The sequence below is a fragment of the Equus asinus genome, chromosome 1 (genome assembly GCF_041296235.1).
Source record: "Equus asinus isolate D_3611 breed Donkey chromosome 1, EquAss-T2T_v2, whole genome shotgun sequence".
NCBI classification, from domain to species: Eukaryota; Metazoa; Chordata; class Mammalia; order Perissodactyla; family Equidae; genus Equus; species Equus asinus.
The window spans coordinates 202630748-202642911 of record NC_091790.1 but is presented as its reverse complement, the minus strand read 5'-3'; the positions used below and the strand labels follow the sequence as shown (position 1 = coordinate 202642911).

The window sequence follows — 12164 nt, the reverse complement described above, 5'->3', positions numbered from 1 at the left end:
CTCACAATTAATAGCAGAATTAGAAACAATCAGGGAGCTGCCTAATTACTGTCAATTAGAGCGCGCTAATCAAGCTCCCGTCTCCCACACCCCGCCCGGTGCTCACCACTAAATGTCAAACTTCATTAGAGGCAGACACGCTCCCTCCCTCCCTGCCTTCCTCCTTCCAGACTCAACAGAGGGGCCCCACCAAGGCCAGCACAGGCCTTCGGGATGGTGACCCCAGGAAGGGCCCCTAGCTCCCCTTCTCAGGCCCTCCATACTCACCCCCCGCAGGGGGGCCTGGACTTGGGTGCGAGGTGGGGCGGATTCCCTGTGCTGTGAGCGCCCAGTTCCTTCTTGCTGTCAGAGCTCAGGCTGGGGGTTAGTGCTTCTACTGGGGATGGGGGCCTGTGAAGGGTCTTTGGGAGGCAAATCGGGCCAGGCGGTACTGCCCAGCCAGAGGAACAGGTTTGCCTGGGCTGCCACAGCCCACCTCCTGGCTTCCCAGGAAACAGTGGGTATCCTGGGGGTCTCCTCCCTTACACCTCACTTAGGAAAGGAGAGCAGAGCTGCGCCCATCTCCCTTTTAGCCTTCAGAACTGCTGATGGGATCTGTGGCGAAAGGCTTAAGATATGGGTGAGTAATGGGTGAGTAAGGAGTGGGAAAGAGAGAGAAGGTGGGGGGTCAGAGAGAGAGTGTGTGTGTGTGTGTGTGTGTGTGTGTGTGTGTGTGTCTGTGTGTGTGTGTGTGTAGGCGCTCACTGAAGAGGCAGGGAGAAGAACTAAGATGAAGAAGATACAAAAGTGGACAAAGGGGAAAGAAAAATGAAGAGCTGAGAAAAGTAAGAGGGGGGGCAGAGAGAGAGAAGGTAGAGTTTTCGACCACCCAGACAGGGTGGGGCCCCAGCCTATCCAAGGAGGCAGCATGGGTGGGAAAACTACTTTTCTGGACCACTCCCTGGATCCTGGCTGCAAGGACCGCCCCCACCCCACGGCTGCCGCCTTCAGAATGTGTTTAAAGCCCCCAGCCTCCGACCTCCCTACTCAGCCGCTTCCCTGTCCCCCCCGCAGTGAGGCTGATGAGCTGACTGCGCAGGGGGCTGATGGGGATGCGGGAGCCGCCACCAGCTCTGCCTGGGGACAGCGGTGGGCGGGCAGAGAAGCTGCAGAGGGAGGGTCTCTAGCGCCAGTCATTGGCGAGGGCCTGAGGAAAGCAGGGAGTAAGTGGGCAGGAAGCCGCACATGGTGGTTGGAGAAGGAATAGAGCCCCTGCTCCATTTCCCAGACCCAGCACTGGCCCTGCAGCGCGTGGTCTCTGCGATGAGCCCTGGAGGGCTCCAGTGGGCCTTTCCCCTCGGCCCGGGCACCATCCCATCATAGCCTCCCAGGCCGCAAATGGCTGCTCGGCTGCCCTCCTCTGTCGCTTAACCGGGTCCTGCATACCTGGGGCCAGGGTAGCGGCCTCACTCCACTGGTCGGCACTGGAAACAGAGCAGGAGCGCTGGTGCAGCCCCTCAGGGCGTGGGCCAGCCCAAGCTGGGCTGCTGGCCGAGTGGGGGGCACCTGGGGGGGTGGGGGGAAGGGTCAGACTGGGAGGGGAGGCCAGGGGAAGGGTACACATAGACTCTCCTGAAAACAGGCTACGGACTAAGCCTGAGAAATTCCAGCAGGGTACTGACGAAAAATAAGGGCCTTTTGGGTTCCCCAGATACCAGGCCAGGCTTACTGGAGAACTGGAGGCCTCACATGGGCCCTCCACACATTAGGAGGCAGCTGGTCCCAGACATCACACCCCTCCTCTCTCCATGAACATAAAGGCACACACTTCCACCCTCTCCCTGTGATCCGGGAGCCGGGACGGGGGAGTGATACTGACATCCGGCCATTATCCCCAGCCCCCTTCACCTCCTGGTCAGGGCCCTGCACCCTACATTCTAGTCCACATATGCTCTTTGCTTTGCCTCAGCTTTGCTGCCATTCTGATGAGAAACAAGTGTATCAAATTCAAGTAATTATGTCTAATTAGTATTAGTAATTATCCTGTTGGGCTGGAGAAAATTAATCTTTCGTTTCCCATCAGGGAAGAACGGTAGAGCCAAGGGGAACCGAAGGCTCCAGGAGTGCCAAGGCCGGGGCAGGCAGGGCTGGTGGTGGAGGAGGCAGGGCAGTGTGCACCCTCAGAATTCTCCTGCCTCATTCCCCAGGCACTGAGCCACTTGTGGAGAGATGGTGGGACAACCATGGGGCCTCAGAACCTGTAACAATTAAAGGGCCTACGCCAGGACGTGGAGAGCCTATGCCGCCCTTTCACCTCAGTCCACCTATACCAGGGTCGGGGCTGAGCCAGAAGGCAAAGGCCATGGGAAGTCTGAGGACAGGTGGGCCATACCCAATGTGTTTGAACTGAAAGTGGAGGAGCTGGCCAGGTGTCGGAGGTTAGTAAGGAGGCAGAGACGGGGCCTGACGCTGGACAAAGCTGGAGAGAGCAAGCGGCAGACATGAGGCCTCATGAGACCCTGCGAGCACATGGGTCAAGTTTCTGGAAGCCTAGGGATGGGAAGCTCTGAGCTGAAGCCACTAGAAGGTAAAGGAACAGGCCAGACATCCCTAATGCTCTGGGGACAGTACGACACTGAAAGGTGGAGGGCACGTTTTGTGTTTCTCTTGTATTTGTCATAACACCCAAGGCAGGACCAGACACACAGTAAGTGCTTATTAATATACGTGTGGCGCCGAGACCGCCGGCCAGTCTATCCAGTTTCCAGTCCCCTCATGCTGATGCTTCCTTTTCAGAATCCTGCCCCCTCCCACTCTGGCCTAACAGGTCCCTGCAAACTTCGCCTTCTCAGCACCCTCCCTCTCCATCAGAAACCCTTCCAGGGAACATACTCAAACTCCTAACTTCTCAGACACCTTGCTTCTCCCCACCCCTCTCTTGCTTCCATCCCCTCCTGGGTTCCAAATCTTATTCCCACCTCATCCCTAGCCCCACCCAAAGACATCACAGGCTCAACTTCCTACCCAAGCCCCCCAACCCAAAACCCTGAGGGAGGGAAAGTGCTTTCCTTTTTCTTTGTTAATTCTCCCCTCATTACGCCTGCAATCCCACAATCAGTGTGCACTGTAATTGTCGAATTTGATGCTAATGATTAATGAATTAAACATGGAGCCATCAATTAGTCCTCGGAGGATAATTCTGCATAAAGCAGCGGATAATGTAATTACAGTAACAAAGATAATGAGATGTTAACATCGCCCGGTGAGCGGGAGACATGTGTGAGTGTGCATGAGGTCGGTGCCAGCGTGCGGCAGAGGGGACGCAGGCTTAGGTAAACGCCCGTCCATGCGCTCTGGGGATGTCAGTGAGTGTCTGTGGGTGCTGGTAATTATGCGGGTGATTGTGCATCTCGCTTCTCCATGCGCCACTTCTGCTCCCCAGGTGGAGGGTACCAGGGCCCAGGAATGTGACAGGACAGAATGTCTTATTGTTTCCCTCCCTTTGGGGAAATAGCCTAGCTTTCCTCTTGCCACCTGCCTTCAAAGAAATGTTCCCCTTGGGTGCACTTATACTTCCTCCTCCTCTGGTATGATATGAGAAACCCCAAGCCAAACCAGAGGCTGCCACTGTTGTGTGCAAACAGCTCTGGGAGAGCTCTTAGGGCCCCAGCTGATCCCCAGCCCTCTGCCCCTGCATGCAAGTGACTTCCCAGCAGCCCTGACCCTGCACTAAAGACAGTACAGAGCCTCTACCATTTCTGCCACTCGAGCAGACCATTCCCTTGTGCACCTCCCCAGGAGGCTCTCAGCACCCACTGTAATGGAGGGTTGTCTCTCTCATCCTTAGCATCCTTCCTTCCCTTCGTCTACTAGAGCTCTCCCTCTGCACAATTCAAGGGCTTCTTTCTGAGCTCAGGTGGTGTAGAGGACAGGACACAGCTTTTCAAGTCAGGCACAGTTAGGTTCAAACTCCAGCCCTACCACTTACTGTGGGATTGGACAAGTTACTTAACTCTTTTTTCCTTTTTTCCTCCATAAAATGGAGATGATAATCTCATCTTCACAGAGCTGTGAAACTGGGGCCTGACAGTAGATCTACTGCACTTGGCACATCTCAGTCACTGGTGTCAGTGCCCTCCCTTTGCCTTTCCCAGTGCCTCCAGACTAGTTAGCGGTGGCCGAACACCACCACTGGCGGGGTGCCGAGTGCTTATGGCCTCGCCTCAAACAAGAAGCACGCTCAGGAGGCCGTCATCTCACCTAGCTTCCCTTATCCCAGAGCTTCTCAATGCAGGTGGGCCCTATCAGCATTTCAGGTGGGGCAATTCTTCAGAGTCTGTCCCATCCACTCCAGGCACTTAGTACCCCAGCCCCGTGTCCGCTGAATGTCCGCAGCAGCCTCCTGTCATTGCGATAAGCAGAAACACCCCTGTGTCTCCACACGCACGCTGGGGAAGGCAGAAGACCTGTGCTGCTGAGAGCTAACTCCTGGGCAGGGAGACAGTGGCTGCATCCGGGAGGGCAGAACAATGTCTTGAGCAGCTCTTTCCGGGCCCAAGGAAAATGAGATAGAATTATCTAGGACAACATTAGGGATACTGAGGTCTTGGGAGGAAAGGTCCAGAAGCCAAGGTAGATCTGGGATGAGGGGGTCTAGGTGTGGGAGGGATAGCCCCCCGAAGAGCAATGTGTCTTAGGAGCCGCAGAGGCCTAGGGAGGCAGGCAGAGCCATGGCAGGAAGCAGCTTAGCATCTTTCACCTGAACTCACAGCATCATCTGGAAAAGTAAGAACCGGTCAAGGAAAAGTTGCCTTGCCTCAAACTCACACTCTCGGGCTCTGGCTCCTTTCTCAGGGCTGCTGGACACGTGGCAGAGTCTGCTTGGCCTCCACTTCCTCTCTAAACTCAGTCCTCTCTGAGCAAAGACCCCAACTCTCACTGCAGACCTGAGGACATCTGCCAGGTTGACCCCAGGCAGCTCTGTCCCCTTCCCCCTCCCTCTCTACCCACATGGCAAGCTTGGCTGAGGTGCCGGCCACGTGTGCCAGAGGTCCTGCCCCCACCACCAAATGCTTCGGCTTCAGACGTGGAGGAGAGATGGTCCCAGGACCGCTGATGCCACCTGTGAGCATGAGGCTATCTGGCCCCATTCTGATCTCTGAATCACTTGCTGGGCTGTACATCAGCTGCTACCTTTACAAACTCCATGAGGGCAGCATTTTGGCAAATGTGTTTGGCTGAGCTGATCCTGAAGCATGACTCTGGATGACAAGCGTGTTTGGAGCGCTGAGGATCCAGGCTGAGAAGGAGCAAAGCCCCATAATGCCTACCTTCCTAGGCCCCTGTTGCAGCACTCCCCACTCTTCCAGAGAAAGGAGGCAACACTCACCACAGCCCCCCACCTCAGCAGCCACCTCACCTGTGCCCCCACCCAGCTGTGTGTTACTCCGCTCCAAGGCCAGCCCGTTGGCCCGAGGGCTGGTGCCTGGGGCTGTGGCAGGTGTGGCTCGAGGCAGACGCTTCCCTGGCACTTTCACTGTTGTCCGCAACAGGTCAATCTCCTTGCCATGGATGTTCTGCATGTAATCCTAAGGGCCACATGGATACGAGAGATGAAGATTCATTAGGACAGGTCACCCTTCAGCAGCACTCTGTCTCTGGCAGTGACCCTTTTAACTCCTAAGTCTCTCCCCGCTGTGCTGCCTGGAGTGGGGGAAGCAGAGGGAAAGCTCAAGCTTTAAAAAGCAGGACTGTGGGGGCTGGCCCTGTGGTGTACTGGTTAAGTTCATGCACTTGCTTCAATGGCCCGGGGTTTATGGGTTCAGTTCCAGGGCGTGGACCTACACACGGCTCATCAAGCCATGCTGTGGTGGCATCCCACATACAAAGTAGAGGAAGACTGGCACAGATGTTAGCTTAGGGACATTCTTCCTCACCAAAAGAAGAGCAGGACTGTGAAGCCCAGAGGATACCTCCAAGCCTAGATTATACTCAGATCTACATGCTGACCACAGGCAGCTCTGGGGGCACTCAGCCAGGAGGGGAGCAGGGGCAGGGTAGGGGAGATAGAAGAGTCTGGAGCAGGGCTCCTTTAGGGAAGTCTGCTCAGGGGGCAAAGGAGGCTAAGTATGGGACCCAGGTGGAATTTAGGGGAGAGAGGGCCAAGATAACCAAGGAGAGGAAGTGACACGGGATACAGATGACTGGGTTGCCCCAGGCTGTGGATGGCTGGTCCCTGAGCATTTCAGCCCTGTTTTCAGAAGCTCCCACCACCACTTGGGGCATTGAGGACTTTTCAAGCCTAGAACAACAGCACCTGATAACAAATATTTGTTGAGCAGTTAAAAGGAAGCCTTGATTCTTTCTGCAGTTCTTAGGAATATACAGACAGGTCCATAGTTTCACAGATGCCAGTGGGTATCCTATCAGCAGTAATAATAACCATCATCATCAACACATCACCTGCCCATTTATGTGCCAGGTATTCATTGTACTGTAGCTGTATATTCTATCTGTATTTCATACATTACCTCCCGTAATCTTCATAACAACCTAAGAGGGAGGTATTACTACGCCCACCTTACAGATGAAGAAACTGAGGCTTAAAAGGTTAATCTACCAAGGTCACACAATCAGAAGGTGGTAGAGCCAGATTCAAGTGCAGGCTTTTCAGATTCCCAAGGCCGTGCACTGAAGGCAGACTTCCTGAGCCCAGGAACTCACCCTGACTTCAAGTCAGCACCTGGAGGGCCCCAGAAGTGGAGGAACGGGGAGGGAGCCAGAGTGGGAGCCACTCAGCGCTTTGACCCCCACCATCCCCACCTGTGCGACATCGGCCTGGGTGGCAGGGGCAGGGTGGGGCTGCAGAGCAGAGCCCTGCCCCTGCTCTTTGGCTACCTATTTGAAAGCTGGGCGTGACCAGGGGCCCAGCTTTCCCCACTGCTTCTGGCCTCTCCTTCCAGACTGCTGACTCCCATTTCCACACTCCGTCATCTGTGAGCTCGTCACCAGTGAGCACCTCAGCAGTTCCCAGCTAACATCCTCAATTAGAGGTGGTAAAAACTCCTTCCGGGGCCGGCCTGGTGACGCAAAGGTTAAGTGCGAATGTTCCGCTTTGGCGGCCAGGGGTTCGCCAGTTTGGATCCCGGGTGTGGACGTCGCACTGCTTGGCAAACCATGCTGTGGTAGGCGTCCCACATATAAAGTAGAGGGAGATGGGTACAGATGTTAGCTCAGGGCCAGTCTTCCTCAGCAAAAAGAGGAGGATTGGCGACAGATGTTAGCTCAGGGCTAATCTTCCTCAAAAAACAAAAAAAACAAAAAACCCAAACAAAACTCCTTCCTGAGTAGATTCTGGGTGGGTGACACCAATTTAACTTTGAACTGGAATTCCTTTGATTGGCCTCAGAATCAGCGCCTCTTCTCCCCCCCTCAAGAGCACCTCTGGGCTGTTCTGCTTCCTGAGCGGTGCCGGCTCAGACACAGTCCTCAGGTCCTCAGAGGCCCAGCTCGCCTACCTTTACCTAGCTTTGGGGCATCAAGACTTCTTGTCACCCAGGCGTTTTCCTACCTTCTCACCTCTTAGCTTCAGGGAAAAGGGACAATGTCCTCTGCTTAAAAGAGCAGATGGGAAGCGCTGCCTTTTGGCAAGCAGGGAAAGAGTTGGGGCTAGCCAGGGCTCAGGGACTGCCCCTCACTCTGGGAATGACCAAGAGGACATCAAGTAGAAAAGGATCACCTGCCCCAAGGAGCCAAGAGAACATGGGGTTTCCAGTTAGGAAGAGGAACAAGAACAAGGAAAGAGAGAGAGCACCCAGCACCGGCCTCCCTCCTGCATTTCTGTCATTAGGCTGGATGTCACTATAGGATGGGTCATCAGGGGACTGGCGGGAGGACTGTGGGGAGGAAGGGGCACCACTGATGCTAGCATGCTGGCCTCACCAGCCAAGTACGACTCCAGGGAGACCAGGCAGGATCCGTAGTCGCCCTTTATTCTCCAAGGGGCTCTGATACCTTCACAGGCAGATGGTCCTTCAGAAGAACCACAGGGTCCTAGCCAGCAAAGAAGCAGCCCCCAGAAGCGTGTGTCTAAGAAGGAGCTGCCCTACCTGCAGCTTTGAGCCGCATCTGTGCCCTCCTGCCACCACCTAGTCCTCTGTGAGGAACGGCGCCAGGTGCCCAGCCTCAGGCACATCCTGCTCCAAAGGTGTTTGCTTCGCGTCTCAGAATCACAAAACCACATCACTGAGAAGTCAACAAGAGCAGTCTGTGCCTATGGCAGGACCCCTTTGACAACCTCCAACCCCCACTATGCTGGGTGCTGCCAGGGCTCTGTGCCCAGCGCTGAGCCTCAGCAGAATGGCTGGGAAGGAAACAAACCCAGAAGCCCCTTTCCTGCCCACCAATGTCCCTTCTATCCATCCCTTCTCCAGCAAATTCAGCCCACCCCACCCAGTCACTATTGGCTCTCTGGTCTTGCTTTCAGACCAGCATCCAGTATGTGACTTCAGTCTCGGCCCTCCCTACTCAAGCCCCAACATCCCAGTGACTTGGCTTCTGCATGTACCCATCCTGGGTCCCTGCACACAATCACATCTTAGAGCGGTTGCTCCAGACAACTGTCAACAGCTGGCTGGGCCGAAGGCACAGCTGTAGTCCCTCTCCTGGGGGAGGGGCTCGGGCTGCTCTAGTTCACAAGGAGGTCACAGCAGCTGCAACAGTTTTCAGGCCACACGACAGCCCTGGGATGCCCAAGCTGGGACGTGGCAGGAGCAGCTGACCTTATGCTAGGAAGAAGAGCTGCATGGAGGGACTCTGTTCAGGGCCAAGAAGCCAGACACCAGCCTTAAGGGGAAAGGACTGGCCCCCTTCAGCATCTCTGACCACACTGGATAGGTGTTCCTTGTGCTGGTGCAGGCCAACACCAACAGCTCTCCTCTCTGTGCCCTACGCCAGGCCAGCTCCAGGGCTAAGTTGAGAGGTGGAACCCGGCCCTGAGGAGAGTGGTGAGGAGCTCGAGGAGCAGCAGCAGGAATAGGGACATCAGGGGCAGAGCAACAGCGTTTCCCTCCGTCAGCAGAACGAGGAGCTCGGCGGTGGTGGTGGCAGCGGCTGCTCAGGAGAGCGGTCACCACGGCTGCCTTTATTACCCACCATCAAACAGCAATTTCTTCCCCAGCCTCCTCGCTAATTACCCAGCCAGCGTTCTCATCTCGTTTTATTACTGGAATTAACAACGAGTTCAGAGCGTGGAAAGCTATTAAGATGTGTGATTAAGCCACATTCAATTAGTTTCTACAAACAATTTAATTGATGTTGCAGATAGAATTAACAGAAGGTGATTGTGTGAATGGCTCCGCTGGCTGCAAAATGGGGGAGGCTGTGGCGGGCTCTCTTGGGCCAGGCAAGGATCGGGCGTGAGGCTTGAGTCGTGCCCACCAGCCCTTCCTCTGCACGCCTGTCCAGCCCCTCTAGCCTGACAGGCCTCCATCAGTAGGGGAGTCACCAGGCCTGCTGCCCTTAGGTCTCAGGCAAGAGCTGTCCCTGCGAGGAGAGCTGGACTAGGCCAAGAGTTCTGTGTGCACCTCTGGAGTTACCAGAGGGTCATTTCTCTGCACAACTCCCTAACAGGAGGAGGCCTCTGAGGGAAGCCGGGCGGCTCACTGAGAAGGAAGGTACCTGCTCACTGCTGGCAACTTAGAAGCTTGCTCATGTTGGAAAAGACGGCAAAGGGGAGATGGAGCAGATAAGCCAACAACACACGAGTGCAGGAGCAACCAAGGAAGGAAATCAAGAAGCCAGAGGGGTGGACAGAGTGAAGCAGCCTCTGCTAGGAGTAAACTCAGACCCCTGTTCATGCAGCTGCACACGGCAACCTTTGGTTTGGCCTTCACTCAATACTTTCATCGGTACAAGCAGTTTTGAATCTGATTCGTCTTGTGAATGAGAAGAGAAGCATCTACAGTTCCTCCTGGCATCCAGTGTCGGGGAAGGACTGTGGGCTGTGCATTTTGACCCCAGAGCCAATGGGCAGCCAATGAAGAGCTGACAAATGGGGAGCCCATGCTCTCAAAGGCACCGTTCACTCAACCTCTTCATGATGTCCTGCGGCTGGGAGAGCAGGAGGGGGCCTAGAAGGGGCTGGGGCCTGGTGGGTGCTACGGCCTCAGGTGCTGGACTAGCAGAGCTATCTGCCTCTTAGACTCACCTTGCAAGAAACCAAGGACAGGCCTGGAAGCCCCTGACACCCAGATCCTGTCCCAGGTCTCTGAATACACTAAGCTACACACAGCTCAATATGCATAGTGCTGGAAGGGACTCTGGGGGAGCTCAGACACCCAGCCCGGCCCAGGCCAGGCAGGTAGCCCATTGGCTCCCTCTGCCCTCCTTTACTTGACAATATGTCTGGGAAACACTTGCCCTAATGTTAACTCTTCAGCAACTTTCTTAGCCAGCCCTGAAGGGAGGTGCTCTCGGCATGTGCAGAAAAATCTGGGTAATGCTTAGAGTCAAAGTCATGGGTCCAAGTCTTAGCTCAGTCACTGGCTGGGTGACTTTGATGATCCAACAAACTCCACCAAGCCTCTGCTCTCCAGTTTGTTACGTTATGTGTAAACCAGCATTTCCTCATGCCTTTACCTTCCCTTCCTAAACCAAACCCAAAATCAAACACAACACCCAACACCTACCTCCACATCCCAAGACCCCTCTACCATCCCTCTCCTCGACCCTGGGCTTCCTCCACTATCTGGGCCGTGGGGACAAGCAGAGGCGACAGAGCATGGCACTCAGGTAGGGTAGCACAAAGCAGAAGGAACAGGTAAGGATGCAGCAAAGGCAGAGGCTAAGGCCACCTCCACACAGGTGGGGGAAACTGCAATGCTTTAAATAGGCTAGTTCCCAGCTCACCAGGCAAGATGGTGCCTAAGCAGAGAGCACACGCATCCTGCTGGAGTACTGGGGCACAAAAGTACAACCGGCTGGGAGTTAGGAGGTGCCAGTGTGTGTTCTCGGCCTCAGCCTGTGAATGGGCATGGCGGGCCCTTGGCCGCTCTCAGCTGGGAAATACTGTGGTTCTGCTCTTTCTGGTACAAAGGCTCTGCACCCGCACGGTGGTCCTTGACTTGCTGAGACACTTGTGCCTTGGTGTCAGTGCTTTCCCTAGTAGCCTTGCTGCCTCTCATCCTCCCATCGACTCTGCAGTGGGACCAGGTCTGTGTGCGAGGAGGAGGCTGGAGTAGGGGAGAGGATGGTACTGAGGAGACTTTGCACTAAATACCCAAGGTCGCCTGGGTGTGGCCCTTTTCCAAGCCCCCAGTTTCCTGGCACTGGCTCCCACCCCGTAAAGTCAGGGACACTAGGAGGGAACAGTCTAACCTGGGTGTCCCCTGAGCCAACGGGAAGGGCCAGTGCCCGAGGACTCAGATATGGAGAAACCCAGCAGGGCCAGGCTGGGCTCTGGCCTGACTGGGAACAGACTGCCCACTGGCTCTTCCCAGGCCAGGCCTCCGTGTGTCTCCTCGGCGGGGCTGTCTGGCAGTGCTCTCAGGACCAGGTTATGGGCAAAACTGTGGACCCAGCACCTCTTGGGTTAGGCCTCCCTGATACCTTGTGCAGATTCAAAGGCAGGCGAGGGACCCTCTGAGGCAGGCCCTGGGCCTCTGGGCCGGGGGTGGGGCTGGCCACGTGCTGTGCTTGAGGGGCTTCACAGGAGAACTCATTAGCCCCACAGTGGGGTGGTGACAGAGATGGATTCTGGTGACAGCTGTGTGCTGGAGCCACGCAGTGAGGAGAGGGGGAGGAAGGAAGGGTGGGGGAACTGCCATAGGGGCCACTCTACAATCACTGCAGCCCCCCTACTGGGGCATAGGCCACACACCCTCCAGACCCCTCTACCCACACGTAACGCCACTCCCACTCTCATCTTCCCAAGGGGACATGTCCAAGGCCCCACACCATCCTCAGCAGCGCTGGCTTAACTACCCTCTAACTCCCCATCATCAGAGGCCCAGAGCCCAGGGATCCCCCCCTGGTATGGCTCCCCTAGAGACAACTGGTTGGCAACACTGGCACCCCCAACTTTAGCAATTCCATGTAAATGAGCCCAATCCAGTTCTTAAACCAAGTAGAATGGAGGATGAAGAGTCTGACTGCACACACCAGCCTGGCCTAGAGGTGACTATCCC

General features: G+C 55.6%; 1 protein-coding gene across 6 annotated transcripts in view; it reads right to left on the bottom strand.

Annotated features, from left to right (window-relative positions):
* The window catches only part of AGAP3 (ArfGAP with GTPase domain, ankyrin repeat and PH domain 3), a 56893-nt gene that overhangs the window by 4795 nt on the left and 39934 nt on the right, over window positions 1–12164 (bottom strand). For 4 of the 6 annotated variants that reach the window (XM_070516238.1, XM_014828909.3, XM_044765744.2 and 1 more), the window contains exon 11: window positions 5399–5567. In XM_070516238.1, the coding sequence (XP_070372339.1) occupies window positions 5399–5567 (169 nt within the window). Of the gene's footprint in view, window positions 1–1425; window positions 1546–5398; window positions 5568–12164 lie in introns of all 6 variants that reach the window. The other 2 variants (XM_014828908.3, XM_044765743.2) reach the window with 1 other exon arrangement.